The sequence below is a fragment of the Anopheles bellator genome, chromosome 1, assembly GCF_943735745.2.
Source record: "Anopheles bellator chromosome 1, idAnoBellAS_SP24_06.2, whole genome shotgun sequence".
NCBI lineage: Eukaryota > Metazoa > Arthropoda > Insecta > Diptera > Culicidae > Anopheles > Anopheles bellator.
The window spans coordinates 27432084-27454782 of record NC_071285.1 but is presented as its reverse complement, the minus strand read 5'-3'; the positions used below and the strand labels follow the sequence as shown (position 1 = coordinate 27454782).

Genomic DNA, 22699 nt, shown 5'->3' with positions numbered 1-22699 from the left:
CTGCCGCGGGTGGAAATCTGAAGACTCGACATGCAATTTGTGAAAAAATTTCAAACAAGTGCCAGTTTGTCGGTTGGACATGTTGGAATCAGCCATGGAAGCAACACTGTGTTGGTTTGCCTTACCATTGTGCTTTTCGGTTAAAAAGCGAAAAAAGAACGTGCGAAGAGGTTACAGTGTCGAGGAAATTGCTTTTAAATGGCATCGTATGCCTCCGCCTTTTTATTCCGATCACTATATTTTTTATTTTTTAGTTGCCAAAGACATGGCAGACTTTCGTAAATTTTTATAAATTCAGTTACACACTTTCGCGAACGTTGACGAAGCGTCCAAAATATAAATAAGAGGCCAAAACAAAACATCAACAAGTCAACCGACAAACTGACCCTGTTTTGAAATTTGTTCACAAATTGCATGTCGAGTCTTCAGATTTCCACCCGTGGCAGTGACATTTATGACGTCTCCGGAGATGTCACTTCGAGCGATATTGCATTGAAAATCGCAGCGTTTGGACCGCCCTTAATAATGTAAGAACGGGCAAATCTGCTAAGAGCACATTTTAATTACTTGTAACTCGGAATCCATTAACGAAAAGAACCTTGGGGTGTTTTTCATTAAATGGATGTACATGTACCCAGCATCTCCGAATTATGTTGTAACATAAATATCCGAAAACAATCAATTTCGCCGCAACTTGAGCAACAAATGAGTTGAGATTAAAACATCTTGTGGCTCCTCAGAGCCAAGTGTCCACTTTCCGCTCAAATGATGGCGTTCGTTTTCGGGGCATTTTGATGCACTTAATATAAACCTGCTATAAGCTTGCAAAATTTATATTTCATTCAATTTGAATTTGACGTTCGCAGCACTAGGTTAGGTTCGTCATCAGTTTCAGGTTCGAAGGCTCAAAGTTACGTTCAACACGATTGGGATTCTCAGGAAACAGCAGACACTTTTTTTTTCTTAACTTCCAACCTCTGCTGCGCGAACACCGTTAAAACTAAACTTCGAGCAAGAAGGAATATTAAACTTCTAGTAGCTCGCTACACAAATAAACAAACAATAATAACGTTCAAGCTGAAAATTAGAGTGGTGCTTTAGTTAACACTGCCAACGTTTGCGCTCGTGTGTAGGGAATTTCCCGTCGAAGTCATTCGTTGGTGCGTACAATACCATCCGAAACAATAAACCAACAAACCAACAAAAGCCAAACAAACCAACTAACCTGCAAAAAGAGATGAAAGGCTCAAAATCTCTGTAAGCAAGATAATAACAATGTACAAGCGTTCGGATGGGCTTTCAGTGTGTGCGTTTTCAGTGCGTGTTTTTCGTTGTCAACTGTTTTCGATTTGTTTCAAGAGGCACAATTAGTCACAACCATTTGCGTGGCTGAACGATTTTAGCAATAGTCAACGGAAATACAAGAAGTGCAGTGCTTGTAAGATGCTTTATTCCGAAACACAAAATCGAGTTTAAGATCCATCAGTTCCGTTCCGTTTCGCCTTTGTACAGCGGTGTGTTTGTATGTGTGCGGGCCATTGTTGGCGGTGTCCGTGAGCAACGCCAACGGCCAGGATCTGTTCCGCGGGGAGGAAGTTGCGCGTTTGTTTGGTATCGATAAAATATAGCAACCCCTTCGTGCTGCCCGTCGGAACATCCGGATGTAGATTGTTTTGTGTGCTCGTGTGTGTTGGGTTTGTTGTGAAATGCTCCCCAAGCTCCCCCAGTCCGTCGATCATCCAGTGGCTTGGTGGTGGTAGTGCGTCTCGATGATCCATCGAACGGTGCATCCGGCTGGAAAAGATAGGTACAATTCTCCTGGCCTCGAAAGAACAATTAATGCGTGGTCCACTCCGCTGGCCCCATTCCTGTGAACCGTTCGGCCAGCCGGCGAACCAAGCGGAGGAAAAGTTATTAGAGACCGGTGTGGGCCGCATCCGGTGACCAGCGTGCCAGCCTGCTTTCGGCACCGACCGTTGCTTAGATTCGGCTTCGATTCCCCCCTTGAATGAAGTGCGCGGACCGGCGGAAAACTCTTTCCCAACGACCACGAGCGAGACGCAGGCGAAGAAGGCAAGCGTAAGGCACCAGCGCCATGAGTGCGATCAATAATAGCGGCGGTGCAGCTGGCAACGTGAACAACAACAATAATGCCAACAGTCGACATCAAAAGCTGGAGCAGCAGGTAAGGAGTGGAGGATGGCGGCTACATATGTCCTGTTACGAATCACTAACAAAGTCAACATAGTAACCACCCCGTGGTCTCGGCGACAGCTGGTTCTTGGGAGGTTATGTTCGGTTTGCAACAATGTGTGGTTCTCTGGGCAACGCATTTCGACCAGTTGTGGCCCCTTTCCGGTCGGTGGAAAACATCGACCACGGCACGGCGGTGCCCGTTGCCTTGGCAAACGAACACAACAATTGTCCCAATCGGTAACGGCACCAGCCCAACACCGCGTGCCAAAGATCGATCAAGACTGGTGACAAGATAAACAGGTTTTCCCTATCTTTCTCGCATGGCACTTAGAGGCCAGGCCAGTACCCCGGCAGCACGGATGGTACGGCTTCCGGGAGCTAAATTGGGCTAAATAAGAATTATGTTCTTCAGTCATATCGGAGTTCCCTAGCTAAGCATCAATTTGATTCGATTTCAATCCGGAAAGTAAAGTAGCCGAAATACCATGTCTCCTTCACATATGCTTGCTCTTTCTCACGGCGCTGCGCTGCCCCTTTTGGACGTCGATGACCCCAATGTTGGCGGTGCCGCATCATTTTTACATAATGCTACCGCCTCGGGGTTACATCGATGGATTTTCGTTTCCACCGGTTCCATGAACATTCAAGCACGAACTGCAACTGGCGGTGATGCAAATTACTTTCTTCTTTCGACCAGAAACTGTCCAAGCTGTGACCTCCCCTGAACGAAGACGGATCAGGCTTCCACGCCGAAAAGGGGGTCACTTCAAATCGATTTCCTGTTTCAATCGTGGCGCACCTCTAGTTGCACCACAGACCTTATGCAAAACCGATCAACTGTTCAAACTTCAGACCTTATATTGACGGACAATGAAACTCCAAAATTGTTTGGTTAGCGTTGGTTCCTAGGTCACTCTCGCAATGGCTTGCGTATTGCGTGGTCCGTCTTGTTTGTTTGGCGTTATTTTCCATCCAACCTGGTGCACACCTGGCCCAGAGAAACCCGAACGAAACTGGGTCTCCGATTGGTCAAACTTTCGCCACCGTGGCTACCGGAAACTAACGCGTTGGACGTGCTCATTACGCGCAAAGAGTGAGGCAAGCTAACGGATTACCCGGTTTGCCCGTGAGCGAAAGGGTAGAAAGTTTTCTAGTTTTTTTTCCAGCATCCACCGTATCCGTCGGATCCGCAGCATCTCGGGGTCAACCCGCGCGAAAATAGACTAACGATAATGTATCGCTAGTTTACAATATATATTCCGGTTTTTTTTTTATCACGATTCGACATTCCGCGAGGTGCCTCTGCAACGAAAGTCGGCCACTTCTGGTTCAGAGTCGTGGTTGTACTTTGAAGTCCTGCCAGTATGCAGTGTTGTGTTGCATACTGTTGTTGCAACACATATCGAACATAAAGTTATTTTTTGTATCATTTTAAAGAATAATATTATTATCCTTTGACGGCATCTAAAACATGTCATCAAAAGCCGTTCGTTAGAATTTATGGTATTGTTTTAAATGCCACGCATAATCATTAGTGAAATCAAATTGTTTGGTTCGAAGACGAAAGGGGAAACTAAATTAACCCAGGAAATCAGGATGACTTGGGAATCCATCAGAATTCTCACTTTTGCACTATTCTCATCAAATGCTGGGAAATCAATCAATCTACTCATATTCCAGTTTTTCTACGTGCATATGGTACCGAAAGAAAATCAAGCATCCAAGAGATTGCAATAGAAATGAAGTACTCAAGCAACGACATTGTACGGAGGGTAAAATGTGATTTCCCTGTAGTCCTGCCTGATGATGAAGTAACGAAGCACACATTTGTGGGCAACAATGAACCATGATTTCGCCCAAGTACAGAACGGTGAAGTTTGTAAAAATGCTCGCCCAAACATCGGCCGAATTTGTGGCGTGGATAGCCGTGGTATGGTCTCAGAATCTCCATCAATCACCATTAAAAATTCATTAGCCGATTGTAAAACAGAAGAAGGTACTACTCTAAAGTCCGAACTTCCCACGTTCCCCTGACCATGCGGACGCAGTATGGAGCAGTAAGGCGAGTGTATCGAATTTTCGCCCCGGATCCACAACAAACACGGGCCAGCTAGGCGAGCGTTACTGTGGCTACCACCGGAACACGTCAGCCAGCACTGGGAATGTGAGGTGCTCGCTTGCAATAGGGCGCCAGTGTCGTATGCCTATGAATATGGAATCATAAAAACATGAGAATATGTAGGAGCAAAGCCTTTGAGCGTATACCTGGTTATGTTGATCTGGAAATATTGGGCCTTGGAACTCGGAGCTTGAGTTCCGTTCGAGTCCCGCCGTTTGGCACGTGGTGAAATATATTTCCATCAAATAACCAAGCTAACGTAACAAGCGAACAAGCCAACAACTTTGTGGAACTTTTTGCTGCTCAAAGAGTCACCTAGCAGATAGCTACTCTTGGGCGTTGTTAATCAGATGACGGAACGGCACTTTCACGGTCTAAATGGAAGACGACAAAGTGGCAACTATGTGCCATTTCACGCTTTACACCACACCACACGTTAGTGCTCCGTCACATTTACGATCAACAAGCGAATAAATCGGAAACGCAAGGCACATCTTTAGCTCCGGAAAAAACGGAAGACGGAAACCAAGGTACGGTATGACGGTCGTTGTAAACGAGCATGCCACTAAAGAAGTAATAGGCATCCCCTGAGAAAAACGTGCTAATGCTGTTGATTTCCTGGACTGTGATGAGTGCACACTTGCAATGGTTTTCTTGTCAAATAATGTATGTAGCGCACAGTACAGTACGGTTTGTCAAGTTTGGCTGGCATTTAGTGAGGATAATAAATTCACGTTCAATACGCAAAAGTACAAATTGCAGCACTTTTGAAAATATGATGCAATGAATATAATTTATATACTTTGGTTTTCTCATTGACCGTTTTTATTTGTACGCCAGGTTTCTCTCAAAAAGTTTATCAAAAAGTCTAGACGTTTTCGTGGGACAAGAGGCTTGTTCTTTATTCATATTTTACAAGGTGCGTTTCACGGAAAACAGGACTTTTTAAAAATGAAGTTAAAAGCAAATGTTTTTGGGCTAATTCTTTTTTATTTATTCAAAATAATCTCCCTCGGTTGCAATACATTTTTTTGCGCGGTTTAAAAGCATTTCAAATGAGTGTTTTATGTCCTTCAGAGGGATCGCTTTGAGGATGTCGGTACACGCCTTTTGGATGGCATTTACGTCCGTATATCGCTGGCCTTTCATGGGCAAATGCATTTTTCCGAAGAGGTAGAAGTCGCAAGGTGCCAAATCCGGCGAATACGGGGAGTGATTGATATTTAAAATGTGATTTTTAGTCAAAAATTCGTCAAAAAAAGTCAAAAGAATTCGGAGCAATTTTTGGTCGTCAGTCAACTTGTGCGGAACAAACCTTGCACACACCTTCCGGAAGCCCAGTTTTTCCGTCAAAATTCGATAAATTGATGGTTTGGAGATGCCCAATTCCATTTCCATAAATGAGAGTAAGTGAAAGTGAAGATTTTGGATGATATTTGACAAAGTCACGCACAATTTCGATGGATTCTGGCGTGATCACGGTAAATTCCGGGCCTGGATGATCGTCGTCATTTAGGTCCTCCTGACCGTTTTTGAATCGGTTAAACCAGGCATGCACTCTGCTACTGGATAAACAATCAGCACCATACACTTGGTTCATCAATTGAAACGTTTCGGTAAAAGTTTTACCAAGTTTAAAGCAACGCTTAATATTGGCTCTTTGTTCGATGCTCATTTTTGTACCGATGACACAAACATACTGTCACTTAAAACGCAATAACTCGACTTCCAATGGATGAAATGTCATCAAATTTTTACTGGAAGTTGGGAAAGGATGTGCTTACCAACACACATTCTCACCAAGAGATAGCGCTGCCCGAAATGTCCCGATTGAAAAAGTCCTGTTTTCCGTGAAACGCACCTTGTATCACTAAAACATTACGGTTCTCTAAACTTGTTTAACATACGTGAAACTATGATATTGATTTCGCTAAAACTTCACTGTAGCCACTCAGTTCCCCGTTTCTGGAGTTGTTGCAAAGACTTTTTCGACTGGTCCGTGATACATTTGACTTGCTAATGTTGCTTTACTCTGCTTGCTAGTCACCGTGCGATGCCCACTTACCGGATTTTCTACTCACCGACTCGCCTTCGAATGGTGGCGTCTTTTACATGTTCGTTGGATATTATTTGTTTGTTAAAGCGCTTGTTGGGGAGACTTCATTCTCAAATATTTGCTATCTTAACTCTGTCGCCTCGTCAGATGTAAGGAACTTGAGCACAGTTATTTTTTTTCCACTCACACAACAAAAAAGCTGGAGGTGAAATTAATTTAGAACGAAATATTCACATTTCTTTTAATATCAAACAAAATGGTCTTGTTACTGTTACTTCAAGCCCCCAAGCACCAAACGGGTAGACAGGCTAATTACCGGTGAACGTAGTATATGACACGGGTCGATCGATCCGATCCCCTCCATTAATTCTTATCATCCGTCTGTTGCTGGAAATCCTTCCACGGACCCAAAGGCTATTACAAACCGCCGGCCCACCGGGAAGCTGCCGGATTTGTGCTTCCCCGCGTCGTGCCACTTCCGGTCCCTCTTGTTCCGGTTGCGGCTTCGTGCCTTCCATCCCGGACCCGGATTTCGGTCAGCAAAGCCCAAAGTCAAAGAAAGTAAATCGGAATGAGTTTATTAATTACTCCGCCGAACCCATCCCCAACGGCCGTTATCGTGATGGTGCCTTCTCGCTAACCGTCCTCGCAAACAAATTGGAAAAAATGGGAAAACGAAATCAGCCATTTTATTATTTCCGTTGCCGGGATGCGGTTTGCCTGGCAACGGGCCACCCGCCGGATGGACTCCGAATGGGGCCGATGAAGACGGTGGTACTGTTTTTACTTGGAAACTGAGTGTTGCTATTTGCTACAGGAGATTGCCGTCGGGACTCCGTGGAAAGCGCTGTCCTGAGCCTGAGTAGGATCGGCGTTTTGGGAAACGTGATATCCGATTTGCTATTATAAATAAACTCCCGTTCTCTATCGTAATGTACAAAACGAAGCGAGGGTGCCAGTTTGTTTATTTTACCAACACCCTCGAGCCCTTAAACAATCTAAATGTCAATCAAATGTCCCGACGGACGGGACTTGCAAAGTGCCTTCAGTAATAGTTCTGGCATGCGATTGAAATGAATTATCCTTATAAAATTGTTCAAAAATAGTAGAGTAATGAAGGAATTAAAATTTATCAAGAAACTAATTTCGATCAGGATCAAAATCGGTAAATTTGAACAGCGACCCTAGTAACAAGGTCAGAACAAGTCAACAACTGTCGACAGCAAAGTGACAGGACTGCCGAAGCAATTAGCCCCTATAATGTCGGTGACGCTCAAACCGTAAATTACTACCCATTGGCTCCAGCCGGTAACTCCCGGTGATGGATCGCTCCGTGACCTTGGTGAGCAGGACCACAGTAAACTACCGAAGAGAATACCCCATTGGGCCAGTAAGTAGCTGAGCTATCTTATCCAGTGGTGACAATCTTTTATGCCAATTTTTTGTTCACCCTTCAATATAATCTGTAAAAAATGGTAGATGGTAGGTACATGATTGGTAGATGTTTTGGAAAATCAGGAATCAGAAATTAATCAAATCGGTGGGACAATAAGATGATCAGAAAACTGCTGGCAAACTTGGTATCCATCAGTTCGTTGTGTTGAACGCGTTAGATGCACTTGGAAATGCCAATTTTGCTGACGACTACACGAAGAATCGAATAAAGTGTCAGCAGCAGGTAGCCGATCGAATGTTCACTAGCTAATTTGTTTCACAAACCCAATGTGTGTCACACTTCCGAACGTTTCTGTTGACATAGAACAATAACTTGATGAAGTCATTCGGGGACAGCTTTAAAAATTTAACACAACTCGTTATTGATCCTTGTGGCCTCCGTCTATGTATCGATGCTCGTTAGTCATACAGGAATGGTTCAGAAATGGTGGTCGATCGTACTTTCGAGTAAGGCACGGGGACGAACCGAAGACTGTGGGGTCGCGCGTCAAATATTCATTAGATTCACCCTCACGTGCTGCTTTCGGAGAAGGACCCTGGAGGGCCTCCGTGGCAGGTGCCGATCGAAACCCGTCCTGTCCCCCCTACACACACATCCGTCGGTGGTCTATGTTTTAAGAAACAGTCAGGGACGCGAAAAGCCAACTTTTTGTTGGTCCTCACAGTGTCCCGTGTTAGGTCCATCCCTGATTACTCTCGGTTCGCAACGATATCCGGCACGATACAGTGCATGCAAAAAACGGCCATATGGAATCGTGGAACTGGCTGGATGAGGGAGAAAAAAAGTACTCTACTTTCGTACTCACCTAACTTTACACAGCCACTTTGTCCTTTGGCTAATCCGCAAAGCAACCGCGCCGTTGCCGGCCAAGCAGGTAAGAGGTATAAATAGGTCGACGAAAGGCCCCTGCCGTATAGATAGGGTCCACGTGGAGGCCTGAATCGAAATAAATTGAAATTATTAATTCACCTCCCTGGAATAGGTGTGTCCATCCGGTCGCGGGAGACTCTGTGGGGCTTCTGGCCTCGGTTCCGTACGGTTGAAGGTCCCGCGGGCCCGACCGCCGATTGGGGATTCACGCGAGGTCATGATGATGGAAGCGCCGGCCGGTGACGACTGTGGTTGCCACGTCGCTCCAAACTAACCGCTCATTCGTCGGAGGTAAAATTCAATTAGGGTAAAGCAGAAACCTCTGTACCCTTGCGGGGAGACCCGTACCTCACTCGAGTAGGTCAAAAATGCTGCATTCTCAGCTCAGTCGCTTACTCGTCACGTCACACGCAGAGATGCAAATATGAACCGTATCCCCAAGTGTCTCCTGCGTATTCCGCAGCGGCGAGTGACTGTTGAATATTCCATTTGGTCGCTCGTTGGTGTTGCTTTGCTCGATCAGGTTTTATGGCGGGGCCACCGGGCTCGGAACCGGAATCTAATGCGACGGGCCGCGCCGGTCGTCGGTGTAAAGTGTAAAGAGCCGGGCGCACTCCGGTGACGACATATTCTGAATGGTGTGAAGATGGGACCACTTGGGCCCCCACTCGCCGGTACAGGATCCAGGATCTAAATGGATCTAGTGGCGGACAAGTGTACTTGCTTGAAAATATTAAGTGCCCACTTTGGGCCAAGTGTGCCAGAGGCGGTTCCAGGATTGAGGCTTTACCGACGATCCACGCTACACACGTCGTGATGACGTGTCGCTAAATTGGCGATTGGTGTCCGTGGAACGCGGAATTTTGTGTAGTTGTTGTTACACCTCGTTTACTTTCGATATACTTTCTTCGATGCTTCAAAATCCTGTAGCTGTTTGCTGCAGATTAGAAATTTTTGACTACGTATCAATTTTCGATTAATCGAATTGAATGCTTCTCTTCCGATTCGATATAAAGGTAAAACATGCAACTCTTACTTCAAACTCTTACACGCTAATGTCTCGAAATGTATTATGCTCTATTTCTATGAAATGTTTTTGCACTGTTGTACCTCTTGAAGCTTTTGTTTGGAAGCTTTATTGATTAAAGCTTGCCGCATGATTTACAATTTCGATTCCGTTTGCAAAACCATACGCGAATATCGACAAAATACATTTTGCTGACTTCACACGATTTATTATCGTTAATAATGGACATTTTTCATTAGAGTGAATCGATACAATTTATGCTTTATCGCTTTTTGAACAATGATAATGGAGAAAAAGTCCTACCAGTTCTCATCAGGACCGGATGCTTATTCCGTCGTCAGACAGAAAAAGTCGTCCAACAATTATAAAGCGGCAAAGTTGTCCCGTAAACTCTCGAGCGACATCACCCCCACCGTGGTTGCTGAGCCGCGGTGCAGAGAATGACTAGGACACACCTCACGACAACGGTGTGCTAAAATCAGGTTTATTCCGTGATTCCCGTGATGGCGTCATTATTTACTGTACTCCCGGGAAAACTTTGGTCGCGCGCACTGTTCGTCCTAAAGCTTTACGCCCACCACCCCTCACAGACTGGGCCACTGGATTCGTCTTCTGGCTGTGCGCCACAGCTGGTGGGAAAGTCATGTGAGGCCATCTGCCGGCTTTGAATACGCAGCCCTGACGGATGTTCCTTCCGTTGCACAGTGGTGTTGAGCAATGCGAATCATCGTGCTGGATGGTCACTTTTCTGGCAGGATTTGCAGTTTGCAGCCGGATTAAATGGTAGCATAAACATGAAATGGTTAATAATTTTAGCTATGGTTTTCGTAATTTATGAAGCCCATTCGTCATTCGACAGTCTCGCGATTTGCCGTGTTACACTCGGTGGAATGACGGTGCATTTGATTTTTTTTTACGTCGTCCATACATAATGATTTATAGTGTCATTGCGCAGTGTCCATTCGTTACGTCACAATCGACCGCCAGCCGTGTAGGTGCGCTCCAGTGGCACTTTGGCGCTGAATCGGTTTCGGGGAGGACTGTGGGCAAACAAAACTTCCTTCAACACTCCGGCAGCTGAGCCTGTATGCAAACATCCGACCGTCGGCCATTTCATGGGGAAAGCCGTCCCGAAGCCGCATACAAATCAATCCTGTCGGGAAGCCTCCGCCGGTCCGCGATATATAGTAATGTGCAGAATAGGGTTTCGCTTACGTTTCACTGGTTCGTTGGTGTTAATGGTAAAGCCGGTTTTGTTTTCAGTCAGCTGAAATGTCCGTGAGCCGCTTCAGCCCGAGAATATACGGATTTGATGCTTTCATCGGACGCGTTGGTCTTTTACACCTGGTTTCAATGCTTTAGTTCTTCTCTAGGACTCGAAATGCGTGCGAATTATACCGAATGTATGCCAGTAAATGCACAGTTAAAGGGGACAGCAACAGCGTGCAGAAGTAGGTTCACAATCAAGGAAAAGCTTAAAAGCTGGCCAACAAAAATTGGTTGACATAAGTTCCATTACATAAGTTCCACTGGATAAGTATAACAAGATTGACCAGATTTGAAGAATTATTATCCTGGGAGATAAAAAAAAGATAAAACAACGAAACCGTACCGTTCGCTTACTATGTTCTACTATGTACTATGTTCGGTGGGATCCGAACGGAGTGGTTCACCATGAGGCGCTATCATTAGGTTAAAAGATAAATTCAAAATTCTTTTACATGACCCTTACTGTACAAAACCTGTGAGTGTGTCTAGGCCAAATCAGACAACACTTTGGATTTTATTTTCATTTGAATTTTTTTCGAAGTTTCTTGCTATGAATTTTGCGTTGTACTGTGCACAAGTGTAACCTTTCGTCCTCGTGTTTTGTACAGTTTCTTGTGCATGTTTTTCCCATTTCTGTCTGTTTTCATTAGCTGAACTGTATACAAGAGTATCGCCACTATTTGCTTTACACGCTCGTCTTCTGCGCCAAATGTTTGTAGAGAATCAGTTTGGACAACTGCTGCAGCACGGCCGTGATTCTTGGAACTGCTCCACCAAGGGTCGACTCTCGAAAAACACTACGGTTTTGAAGGAGAGGTTTAACGAAACTCTTGCTTGGTGGTGGTGGTGGTGGTGAGCCCGATTAGTTGGGGCTTTTACTGGTCAGGGACCAAATTGCGACGATCAGCGTTTAACGATAGGCTCAAGGTTGACCACAGTGGCGTACTCCTAATCTCATTAGCATCTTTTAGCGTTTTCGTTTCTTTTTTCCTTACGTTTTGGGGCTTTTCCACGTCGTCACCGCCCAGCAGTGGGCCAGTCGAGCAGAAACGCAACATTACGATTAACCCCGATTGACCCCGCGGCTTTTTGGGTGGCGTTCGTCGGCGATAGCGGCCCGGCGAAGTCCGCACTCCTGCCAACGCCATTAGAGTTGTCCGTTCGATAGCTGAACCGCATAAGCAAAAGAACACCGAACAGTGTGTCGCATTGCTGTAGACATTGGACAACCGCCTTCATACGCCAGTGTTCCCACGATGATAACGACAATTCGAAGGCCCCTCTTTAACCCCTCTTTAAACTATGGGTAGAGTTGAGTCCAGTCCCCAACGTTGGTAGTTATATTGTGCAGTGCAATATTGGTCAGAACAAACGGCGTGTCACGTTTAGTATGACTGGTTTATCTTTTAAATATTGACGAAAACCTTCTCTACACACTAATTGACACACTTGACAGCAGACTCTAACACAGGTACTTGACGGGCTGCAGGCTAAGTCCTCAATTTAAGACCATCAATTTAGGCGTTATTTAACCATGTCTGTGTTCCTTAATCCAACAGCCAGCCATTAAAATCTAAGAGACACGTTTAGGGATTATGATTATGTAAAACTGACTAATGGACATTCCCTAGTTCGCCTTACTTCGTTGGTCCTTTTTTACTATTGAAGAACCGATGCTTTGGCCGCGGATTCACCGATATTTTCGGGCGACGTTTGGATGGAACACTGGGTGCCTCCATACTGTTTTCTGTTCACTTATTATGCGTTTCCCGTTAGTCTCTACGCGACGCATGTGCCCGGTCGAGACATATAAACCTGTAGTGCACCGAGCCACTGCAGTCCTTTTTTAGATGAAACGACTTTCGAACCAGATCGCGCAATCTGTGCCAAAGACACCCAAGTGCTGTGCAGACGAACGAAAAGAAGCGCAGGAAGCGAGATTGGCCAAAAGCACACACGGAGAGGCGTTGTAGTGGAAGCACTCTACTACCGGAAGCTTCCGTCGTTTACGACGTGCATACTTTGTACAGCCAGCGAAAAAGGCGACCGCACAATGGTGCATTCTCTGCTCCTGCGGGTTGCCTCTACGCCTTTGCCTTTTTCTTCTCGCCCCAGCGTAACGATGATGGTATTTTTTGCTACATTGATCCTGACTAACAGAGCCCGCTGGCGACGGAGGCCGGAGCACACGGGGAGAAGGAAGCACTAGAAGCACCAAGTCCCGCGTGTGCATTTCATACAAATTAAAAGTGGCACTGGTGCTGGTGAGCCGGCCGAAGCCTGGTGCCGGAAGGATGGAAACAATTTTCCTTTTCACTTTTCCACGCCAAACATTCCACCACAACCGACAGAGAAAACAAACGGAACCGAGCGCAAAGCAACCCGGAACAAACGAAAGCTACCGAAAACTCTCAACCATAATTATCCTCACGGACATGCATGCTGGTGAGGTCCTGCAGTTAGGAACGACCCAACCAGAGGCGAGAGAGAAAGTAATGGAGGTTATTCAGATTTTATAATTATCAGGTGTACGCTAATGTTAATCAGCCAGTTTTGGTTGTAATTCACTTATCGCTTTCGAATGAATGTGATTGTGGTTGTGGGTCCATTTGTTAGCTTGGTGGAGCACCAGGTATTGTTGTGAAGTCATCATTGTTGTTTCTGCCTTTTCATGGAAGAACTATGGATTGGTAGCGGCAGTCAACAAAAAGCCACTCATACTTGTGATAAAACCTGGTTTGAACCACAAAGAGGGCTCCAAAACCTAATTGTACCCGCTAATAAGATTGTGACTGTTTGTGAAATAACGTCAATTTGGTGGTTTCAAGTTCATGCCCCGTTTCAAGGTTGTTTGCTTTACGAAACCAGCCTTTTTCGTTTTTGGTGCTGTTTTCATGTCAGCCATTCCCGGCAATAAGATTCGTGTTTGTTTTTAATTCTTAATGGACACGAGAGTTGAGCTAGAAAAAAAGGCTGTGTCAGGCTGTTACGTGGTGAGGCCCCCATTCATTGGCCCACACTCTGTCCTGTGGTGTTATGTATTTACCAACGGAAAAAAGTACACTAAACTCCTCCCGGCTTGTGCCGCGTTCCGCGTATGATGATGGCGCGAAACCATAGCGCGCTTCGGTCTCGGCGAGCGTGACGCACGTAACACTTGCTTTTTTTCCCGCGCTTCTCGCCGCAATCTTCGCCGCTTCACACGGCGCTTGACACGAGACACGGGGCTTTACAGGGCGACTCCTTTTGCCGTGGTTCCTCGCCACACCGATTATATCACCCGGGACCTCGTTCGTGGCTCGCCACACTAACCAGCCGCCACCAGAAAGGGCGATTCTAACCAGAAGTCTTCCGAACACAAACAAACCCCCAACGGCAACGGGGTCAAAAGGATTTCCTTTTGAGCAAAGTGTTCCCCACCCGTTCAAGAACAAGCGACAAAGTCAGGTTTCCCGGTGACACAACACGACGATGGCTTCATGAGCTGACGGTCGGTGGATGGTCGTTTGTCAGTCTATTCTCCCACGAGTGCGTTGGGAATGGAGCTCGTTCGCCATCGAGGACCTTTCGGAGTGCGGTCGCTTTAAATACGTGGCAGAGTTTAAAGAGAACCGACTGAGCACCACGTTCGATGACTCCGCGACCATTCGAGAAGTGCATTGGGGAACTAGTGACTGGGTTTAATTTTCATGTTTCCCTTACTGTTCCTTATTATCCTTTTTTTTAGTTTTTTATTAAAAGTTCTCCATACTATCGTCCTCCTTTTGCACGCCCAATTTATGCAATAGAAAGGACATTCCGTCCTGCAGAAAAGCCTTTAGATCTGTGGAATAGCCCAACAATACTGGTTGGCTGGCGGTTGTGGGGCACTGGGTGGAAGGCGGTAGGCTCGAATGAAATGACAATGTTTTCCCGTATCATCTCGAAAGAGGGCTGGCGTTTGCCCCTATACTTCATGTTTTCTAGTTTTATTTTTATTGCTACAAAACCACGCCAAATCGGTGTATGGTTCCGATAGACGCTACGTCCGGAGTATTGCCCGTGTTGGCCTCGTTTCGTTTCATCTTTCGAAAGGAAGAAAGCCCTGTGTTGCCAGCTTAATGGGAGTAATTGAGATATGATCAAGCTATGTACTGTTTGAATGAGGCGGCCGTCACTCACTAGTTCCAGTTGCAATCAGGCTTCATTACTATGTTGACACAGGTCATTGGACTGTCTTTTATGTCGTGTTATAATCATAATGCTTGCCTTCTCGGTGTCAATCCTCTGTCTGTGAAATAAGTATATGGTTTACCAACGATTTCATTTTTTTACCAAAGATACATTTTTGTTGTGTCAATATAAAACACATTTCTGTCGGTTTGTTGGACGCATGCATTTTTCACTTCATAGCCATAATTCATTATCTTAGATAAACGAAGATAGGTAAAATAAACGATTAGGTTCAACATTCAAGCAAAATAGCCTTGACCGCCGGTTCACTGCTACTGCAAACAATCGTTCAACGCATTACATTTCGTGAAAATGTTTACAAAAACTAAATTATACAGAATCGTGCAAAAACATTCAATAGAAAAAGACGAATCAATTCATTCGAGAGGTCGAATTCCCTGAATAAATTAAAATTTGTTTTAAACTAAATAGAAGTAATAGGTAAACCATAGAAACATCATATGAAAAAAGACCCTTGATAACCCTTAAGCGTATTTTGTTTAAGGTGGAAACACTGTGTACTTTAAGAGAGCCAAACTAGCAAACGTCGAACATCAAACTTACTGGTGCACCGGCAAATATTATCGGCTTCCTCTTTCCCGCTTCCGGTTTTCTCTATGTGGACACCACCGTCCACAGGAGTCGGTCGGTACATGGCGTTCGCTTACAAAACTGCATTCATTCGTGCCGACGACGACAGGCGTAAAATGAATAGCAGTGCACCGGTATCCGGTATGTCTCGCCTGTCCTCATTATCGACCAATGGCTAATGCGCGCTGCGTATGCATTGCTGCCCCACAGTCCACCAAATAACACTCGGCGCTGGCATGTGCTGTGCGGTGTCATCGGGTTTGATTAGCTAATTGTAAATTTTAGCGCAAATAGAGTGTGCCCACCAACCTTATGAGGTGACCGGTGCATTGCCGCCGTTTGAGTCCCTAAGCGGATTACTTTCTGTGCGGGATTTCACAGGAAGCCATGCAAAGATTTGTCTAAACCGCTATTGTTACAATTGTGCTAATAACCGACACTGGTGTGAAGTGTGTTTTGTTGTGATACTGTTACATTGAATGATTCTGTTGCTACTCTCCTGTCGACAGCGCTCGCTAATGGGTGTTCTTCTTTTTTCTGTCCCACCTCTAATTGTAGCGCCAGCTAATGGAGGCCTACATACGCCAGAAGCGTGCAACGCCCGGTATGGTGCAAGCTAGCGATCTGCAGCTCGTCCGGCCGATGTCCGCCGTCAACCGGAATGGGCGCGAGGTGCACGCCTACGACGGGCCGATGCAGTTCATGATGTCACCGAACAACCCGGACCAGATCATCAGCACAACCACCGCACCAGGCGTCGGGGCGACTCACGGAGCGTCCGGTCCCACCATCACGCCGAAGTCTCTCGCAACGACACCAACATCACCTTACAGCGACCGTACGTAGTCTTGCAAGTCTCAAGAGACAAGACGGGCACCAGTGTCTATAAGGACTCTTCTTCTCTCTCGGTGGCTGTCTGGCCCGTGTTTTAGTGACGCTTGAAAAGCTGACACCATCATCGCAGGACAGCGAGGACGAGGAAAGCACCCCGGTCGACGTGTTGCCACTGTCCTCCGGCACGAAATCTCCCCATGGGCCGCCGGGCGGCGATCGGGCGGGTGCCGATTATCTGCTGTCCCACTCGGCACCGATATCGCCCGCGCTCAACAACAACAACCACAGTCAGAACCATCACAACAGCAGCAGCGGGAACGTCAAGAGCACCGAGAGCTCCGGTACGCCACCGAGCGGCGGAGGCGGAGGCGGTCCCCCCGACACGGAGGGTGACGTTATCGGACCGATCGAGCAGTGGGTCACGCAACCGGCCGCCCAGGGCGTGCTGTACAAGTGTCGGATAACACGCGACCGGAAGGGCATGGACCGGGGACTGTTCCCCATCTACTATCTGCATCTCGAGCGTGACTATGGCAAGAAGGTGTTCTGTCTCGCCGGTCAGTGGTTCTTCTGCCGCCCCCGTACGCCACGAAAACGGAATCGTTCCACTCTAACTTTCCTCTTGTCGCAGGTCGCAAACGGAAGAAGAGCAAAACGTCCAACTACATCATCAGCTGCGATCCGACGGACCTGTCGCGACAGGCGGACGGTTTCGTGGGCAAGCTACGCTCGAACGTGTTCGGCACCACGTTCTTCGTCTACGACAGTGGCACCAAGAACGATAACGCGACGCCCCGTCTCGACCTTGCCGTCGTGATCTACGTAAGTGTCACACCCGCGTTATGGCCAAGCACCATTCGGTCATTCTCACTGGTTCGCTTTTGCTGGCTTCTGTAAACACCCAACAGGACACCAACATCCTCGGATTTAAGGGGCCACGCAACATGACCGTGCTGCTGCCGGGCATGACGGAGGACGACCAGCGTGTGCAGATCAGCTCGGTTGACGGTCAGCAGGGGCTGCTGGATTGCTGGAAGTCAAAGGTGAGTCGTTCGACTTTTCCCTGTTTCACCATTCATTTGACTTAAATAGGGACGACCACTACCTATCTCCTTCAGTGCTGAACCTCTGATAAAATTCTCAATCTGATGGAGACGCCTGGAATTTGAAATCATTGGAGAATACGCTCTCGCAAGCCCTTTGAACTGCTTTTTAAATGTATCACAAAACCTGTTGAATCCGAGCGTGTTGGGTTAATTGGCATTGGCGTTTCGAAAGTTCACAAATTGAGCGAAAGTTTATACTTGTGTCCCTTCGGTGATGCGGCATCAGCTGCCGTTCCGTTTAAGTTCCCGGTCGTAATTACTCTTCGGCACGGCCCTTATTGCATCCTCGCTATCCCAGGGCGACGGGTTTCGTACACCTTTTTCCATTTTGTGCTCAAACGTTTGAAGTCAGATCAGCAGCAGAAATTGTAACTAAACTTCACTAAGGGCAGAAGGGGCTGTTGTGAGAAGGTTGTGTCACGCGGGGACACAAGGGCGATACACTGGAGGATGAGTGGTGTGATGGCGGGCGGTACTGTCGTTTACAGGTTTTGATCGCGCCTCCCATCGGTTCCTTTTGGGCATTATCAACCCTAACATATTTCGCGCGCACGGGTTGTCGGGGCCCTTGTCGGGCTCAAACCGATGTTGTGTGGTGATGAAAGTTTCATCATCGACCCATCGCACCGCTACGGTGCTGAGGTTGGTCGTGGGACACGTGGAAGTTAACGAAGATATTTAATAACCATCTAACTGTGCATGAATCTAACAACCACTGTGTGACCTCTCTAGAGAGCCAATCTGTTTCTTTCTACGGGACAAAAATCCACAACCTGTACTATTACTGAACACGATAATGGTCACATTTTAAGTACAAAGTTGTCAACAACAAAGCGTTGTCTGAGGCACCGTTTGCAAAAGGAATACCTTTCAGAACTAACCTTATCCGATGGCGGTGGCGGTCTACCACGCGTCTCACGTGAGCAGAAGTGGGAGAAATGTTTAGCATACTTTCGGCGCTTCTCCGCAGAACCGCAGTCGGTAATTCCGGCAGTTTTGTGGCAAAAGGGATTCGGGTTTTCTTTTCGTTTTTTTGTTCCCCACACACCAGACGCCTATTGATTTGATTGACGATATTAACGGCACGTGCAGAGGCAGAGAGGATAAAGAAATTAGCCGGAGATACGATGTACATTTATGAGCCCGGAGCGTGTTTAACCGTACATAAGTAATTTTTTGCCGAAAAACTTTTTCAATTGCGCCCGTGGCCACGGGTTGGGAATCGTTTGAACAAAAAGTTGTGCTTTGTATCCCCTTCACGAAAGGGGTTAAACTTTTAACAGTGCGTTCTGTTCAGGAACGGATTCCATTTACTACGCTGAAAAGAAAGTTCTGTTGTGTCTTAAGCAAACGGCTTTTTTGCACTGTGACATCGTGGGGTGCTTGTGCGGATTGGCAACCGAGCCAGTTGAAACATTATTATGCTAATATGCAAGTAATGCGACAAATTGGAAAGACATCGAAACCATCCTAAAGCCGGTTTGTTACGTGTTCCAATAAGACGATTTTTTTAATACTTTTGAATACCCTTTTGGTATTTATGTCTAAGACTTTTTAATGTTTCAAAGCTTTTGCATCCAGCTTACCGCAAGCCATGAATAAGTGAATGTAAAAGGAACCCGTTCCGTAGGGTAAGATATACTATTGAGTTCGGTACTCAAGAAAATGGTTTTGGCCACCTTTTTCCACCAATCTTACGCGCACTGCGCTCCGTGCTTCGTGCTTTCGCGAAAGGTTCAATTGTGCGGGATTTCAATCGATAATGCCGCGCGCGCTGATGGGGACGGCCGTTATGTGTTCCTTTTCTTCCCGCCCATGGTTGGCTTCCTATTCACTTCCAGAGGACCTCATCCAGGGCGGGCGGAGGGAGTTAACGACTTTCGCTGCTACTGGTCAGTGGCTTGCCCAGGGGTTCGACCTCTGCCAAGGATGTCTATGAGTGCGAGTGAGTGTTCCTAATGGCATTTGCGTAACTTCTCCGCACACAGCTGATACTTCGCTCGTATCCATGAATGGACAACTTATTTCCTTTGCCAACAAAATATTAATCTGTTCTGCAGATGGGGCGCCCTGGGACGTTCTGTCCCATGCGTGATCGTTTAGTGTGTAAAGCCTTAATACATCTCCCCATTTTCCGCATCCTTTCAGAACATGGACAATGTCGTGGAACTGCACAACAAGACGCCCATCTGGAACGATGAAACGCAATCGTACGTGCTAAACTTTCACGGTCGCGTCACGCAAGCCTCGGTGAAGAACTTCCAGCTCGTGCACGACTCCGACCCGGACTACATCGTGATGCAGTTCGGGCGGACGGCGGACGACATCTTTACCATGGACTTCCGGTACCCGTTGTGTGCGTTTCAGGCGTTCGCGATCGCTCTGTCCAGCTTCGACGGTAAGCTGGCCTGCGAGTAGTAGCGGGCGATGAGCGAGAGGGGTTGGCGCAATGCCGAGGACGGCACTAGTTCCTGGGATGCAGATTTCAAGCCTCGAGGGTTCTCGAGTCTATTTGCAGCAAATCAAAGTTAAATACTGCCACGATTCGTCATCGTAAAACAGCGACGACCCCCGCAGAAGCCATTCGATGGAACACATCGGGGGAAGGTACTGGACGGACAGTGGTATACATTTGCAGCGGTAGATTTGGCAGTGTTCACACGAGGTTAACACAGAGATGGCCCAAGACTGGTGTCGTGATGAAGCGATTTGTTGGATGTGGCCTGTATGATTAGCTTATTGATGGCGAGTAAAACCAGCAATCCCTACGAAGAGACATGTTGTTCAGTAGTTTAGCTGGAAACATGCATTGAAAGTTGAAAAAGAATCGATCGATCGAGGTTTTCACCTCTCAACCCAAACAACAAAAAGCTGACTGTTTCGTCAGCTAATGTAAGTCTGGTGCAAACGACTGCTCACTAACAATTGGAAGCCTGCCTCGGTGGCTCGCGGTTCCAAAGCGATAAATTCTTGGAAGCGTACAATGTCGATGAAACTAGGGCACGGATAGTGAGTAAATAAGGTACTATGTGTGAAACCGCAAACGCTTTCCTAGTTAAGGGGCAAAAAATAGCAAAACCAGTTACCGGCCATCTAGATCGAGTAGAAATCGTAGGACAAAAGGTAACAAAATGAAAATGGTTGTGTTATAATCAAAGTAACCTACGCGAAATACTACCTGCAACGGGGAGATCTGAAAAACGTCAATCGCAACGGTTAACGTTAAAGATATTGTAATTACGCGAATATTATTATTAGCGAGAAGAGGGCATACTTACGTTCAAGACGGAATGTATCATGCCGGCAAGTGCTTGATTTTTAGTGATGACTTTTGTATTCGACCGTTTTCGGGAACGAAGGTGGTAAATTGCACGATGCATTGGAACCGTCTCCGACTTTTATGCCAAGCTTTCGCTAAATTTTACGATAATTTTAAAACACAACGTATGTTCAGTTTTTCTTTCGAAAGAAAGAAATCAATTTTTCTGCGAAATCAAACTTACTTTGCTGTACATTTTACAAGAACCAACCTGTAGCCGTTCAGCAGAAACACAGCATGCTAAGTAATGGTTGATTGTCTTCTTAATTGTCTGCTGTGAGAGGCCTACCTAGGGAACCGTTTTGCTAAACTTAACGTTGAGCCGTGGATTGAGTGATTTCTCACTTCACGCATCTTTGCCTTAACACCATTCGACCGGGAAATTTTGTGTGCTGTTAAGCTACATTATTTTGTACATAACTGAAGCGTTTATTAATGCTTTTTGCAGTTTCTAGATTATTCAAGAACATGAAAGGAATGAGAAGTCCATTGGCGGCAGCTAAGCTACAGAATCAAACAAAGTTAAATTTCATACCATTTTTCCAACAGCTTATCACTCGTGAAGAATGATTCAATGGTTGCCTCATTTAGTTAAATTTTTTATGAAGAATTGGTTCAAAATTCTGCCACTAGCAGCTGTTGGCCAATTGTGGAGGGATGTGCTGTTTCTCTCATAAATTTATACTAAAACGCAAAGTGCCCGCGAAAGTAAATCTCAATATCATTTATTGCCACTTGTAGTTCTTCAAAAGACAAGAAAAAAGGATTATGCCTTATGCTCGCAAATAAGATTTTCTTCGTTAGGCATTGGCACTGTGACGAATGTGCTACCGATTCATTCGACGAATACTCTGACATGTTTTGTGATATTACATTAAACCCAACCAAAAACGCACGATAGCGAGTGTGTGAACGTGTTGTGTTGAGTTTCAGAAAACGTGTATTACGTAAAGATACTCTATTTTATTTCAATTCGTATTCGTAGCAGAACGATCTTAGCGAATCGTCATTTTACGTTAAAGTTCATTACAGTACAACCGATCATTAAGCTATATCATCCATTGATTTCATAACAAATGCGTAAACTTAGAGAAGGAAGTATGAAAAGACATTTTTTAAAGAACGAATAGTATTCTTTTATAAATAGGTTTTAATTGAAAGTAGATTGTGCAAAGTAGAAAAGCGTCCGTACAGTGAAGAAATGCGTAGCAGAAGCTTAACCTTAAACTCAGCCACCCCCGATACAGAGTGAATTGTTTGCGAAAAAGTGGTAAAAAGGAGTAAAGGAACTTGAAAACTACTCAACACAAGAAAATAAGTTAACAGTGTCTAGTCAGTGGAATTTTGCATCGGTGGAGAGAAATATAGAAAAACAAAAGTATATTATATAAACACATTGTTAGCTCAATAAGAATGCAGTGGCCAACCAATACGGTTCCACCGTCGAAAAGCATGACAAACGACAAATGGGAAGAAACGGTTACTGGAAGTGTAGGTTTTAAGGGTTCGGCGAAACAACAGATAAGGAGCGTGTGCTTTTACATGAGGCTCGTAGGATTTACCGAGGAGAACTAGTTTGGGTCGCGTAATAGGTTTTGAAATAAATTAGGACAAAAACCAAACTTCACAAGCGGAAGAAACCAG

The 22699-nt window shown here is 45.8% G+C and overlaps 1 protein-coding gene across 1 annotated transcript; it reads left to right on the top strand.

Annotated features, from left to right (window-relative positions):
* Window positions 1-1446: 1446 nt before the first annotated feature.
* Window positions 1447-22678, top strand: LOC131206508 (protein king tubby). Its single transcript, XM_058199085.1, has 6 exons — window positions 1447-2185; window positions 16355-16634; window positions 16729-17187; window positions 17262-17452; window positions 17539-17673; window positions 19885-22678. The coding sequence occupies exons 1-6, from the start codon at window positions 2096-2098 to the stop codon at window positions 20152-20154; spliced, it is 1425 nt and encodes a 474-aa protein (XP_058055068.1). The 5' UTR covers window positions 1447-2095; the 3' UTR covers window positions 20155-22678.
* Window positions 22679-22699: the final 21 nt, after the last annotated feature.

Excerpts from the sequence above, each read along its gene's own strand:
- LOC131206508 (XM_058199085.1), top strand. The coding sequence starts at position 2,096 with ATGAGTGCGATCAATAATAGCGGCGGTGCAGCTGGCAACGTGAACAAC. Across the intron at positions 16,635-16,728 it reads AACATCACCTTACAGCGACC|TGACGCTTGAAAAGCTGACA; the intron begins GTACGTAGTCTT and ends CCCGTGTTTTAG. Across the intron at positions 17,453-17,538 it reads ACCTTGCCGTCGTGATCTAC|GACACCAACATCCTCGGATT; the intron begins GTAAGTGTCACA and ends AACACCCAACAG.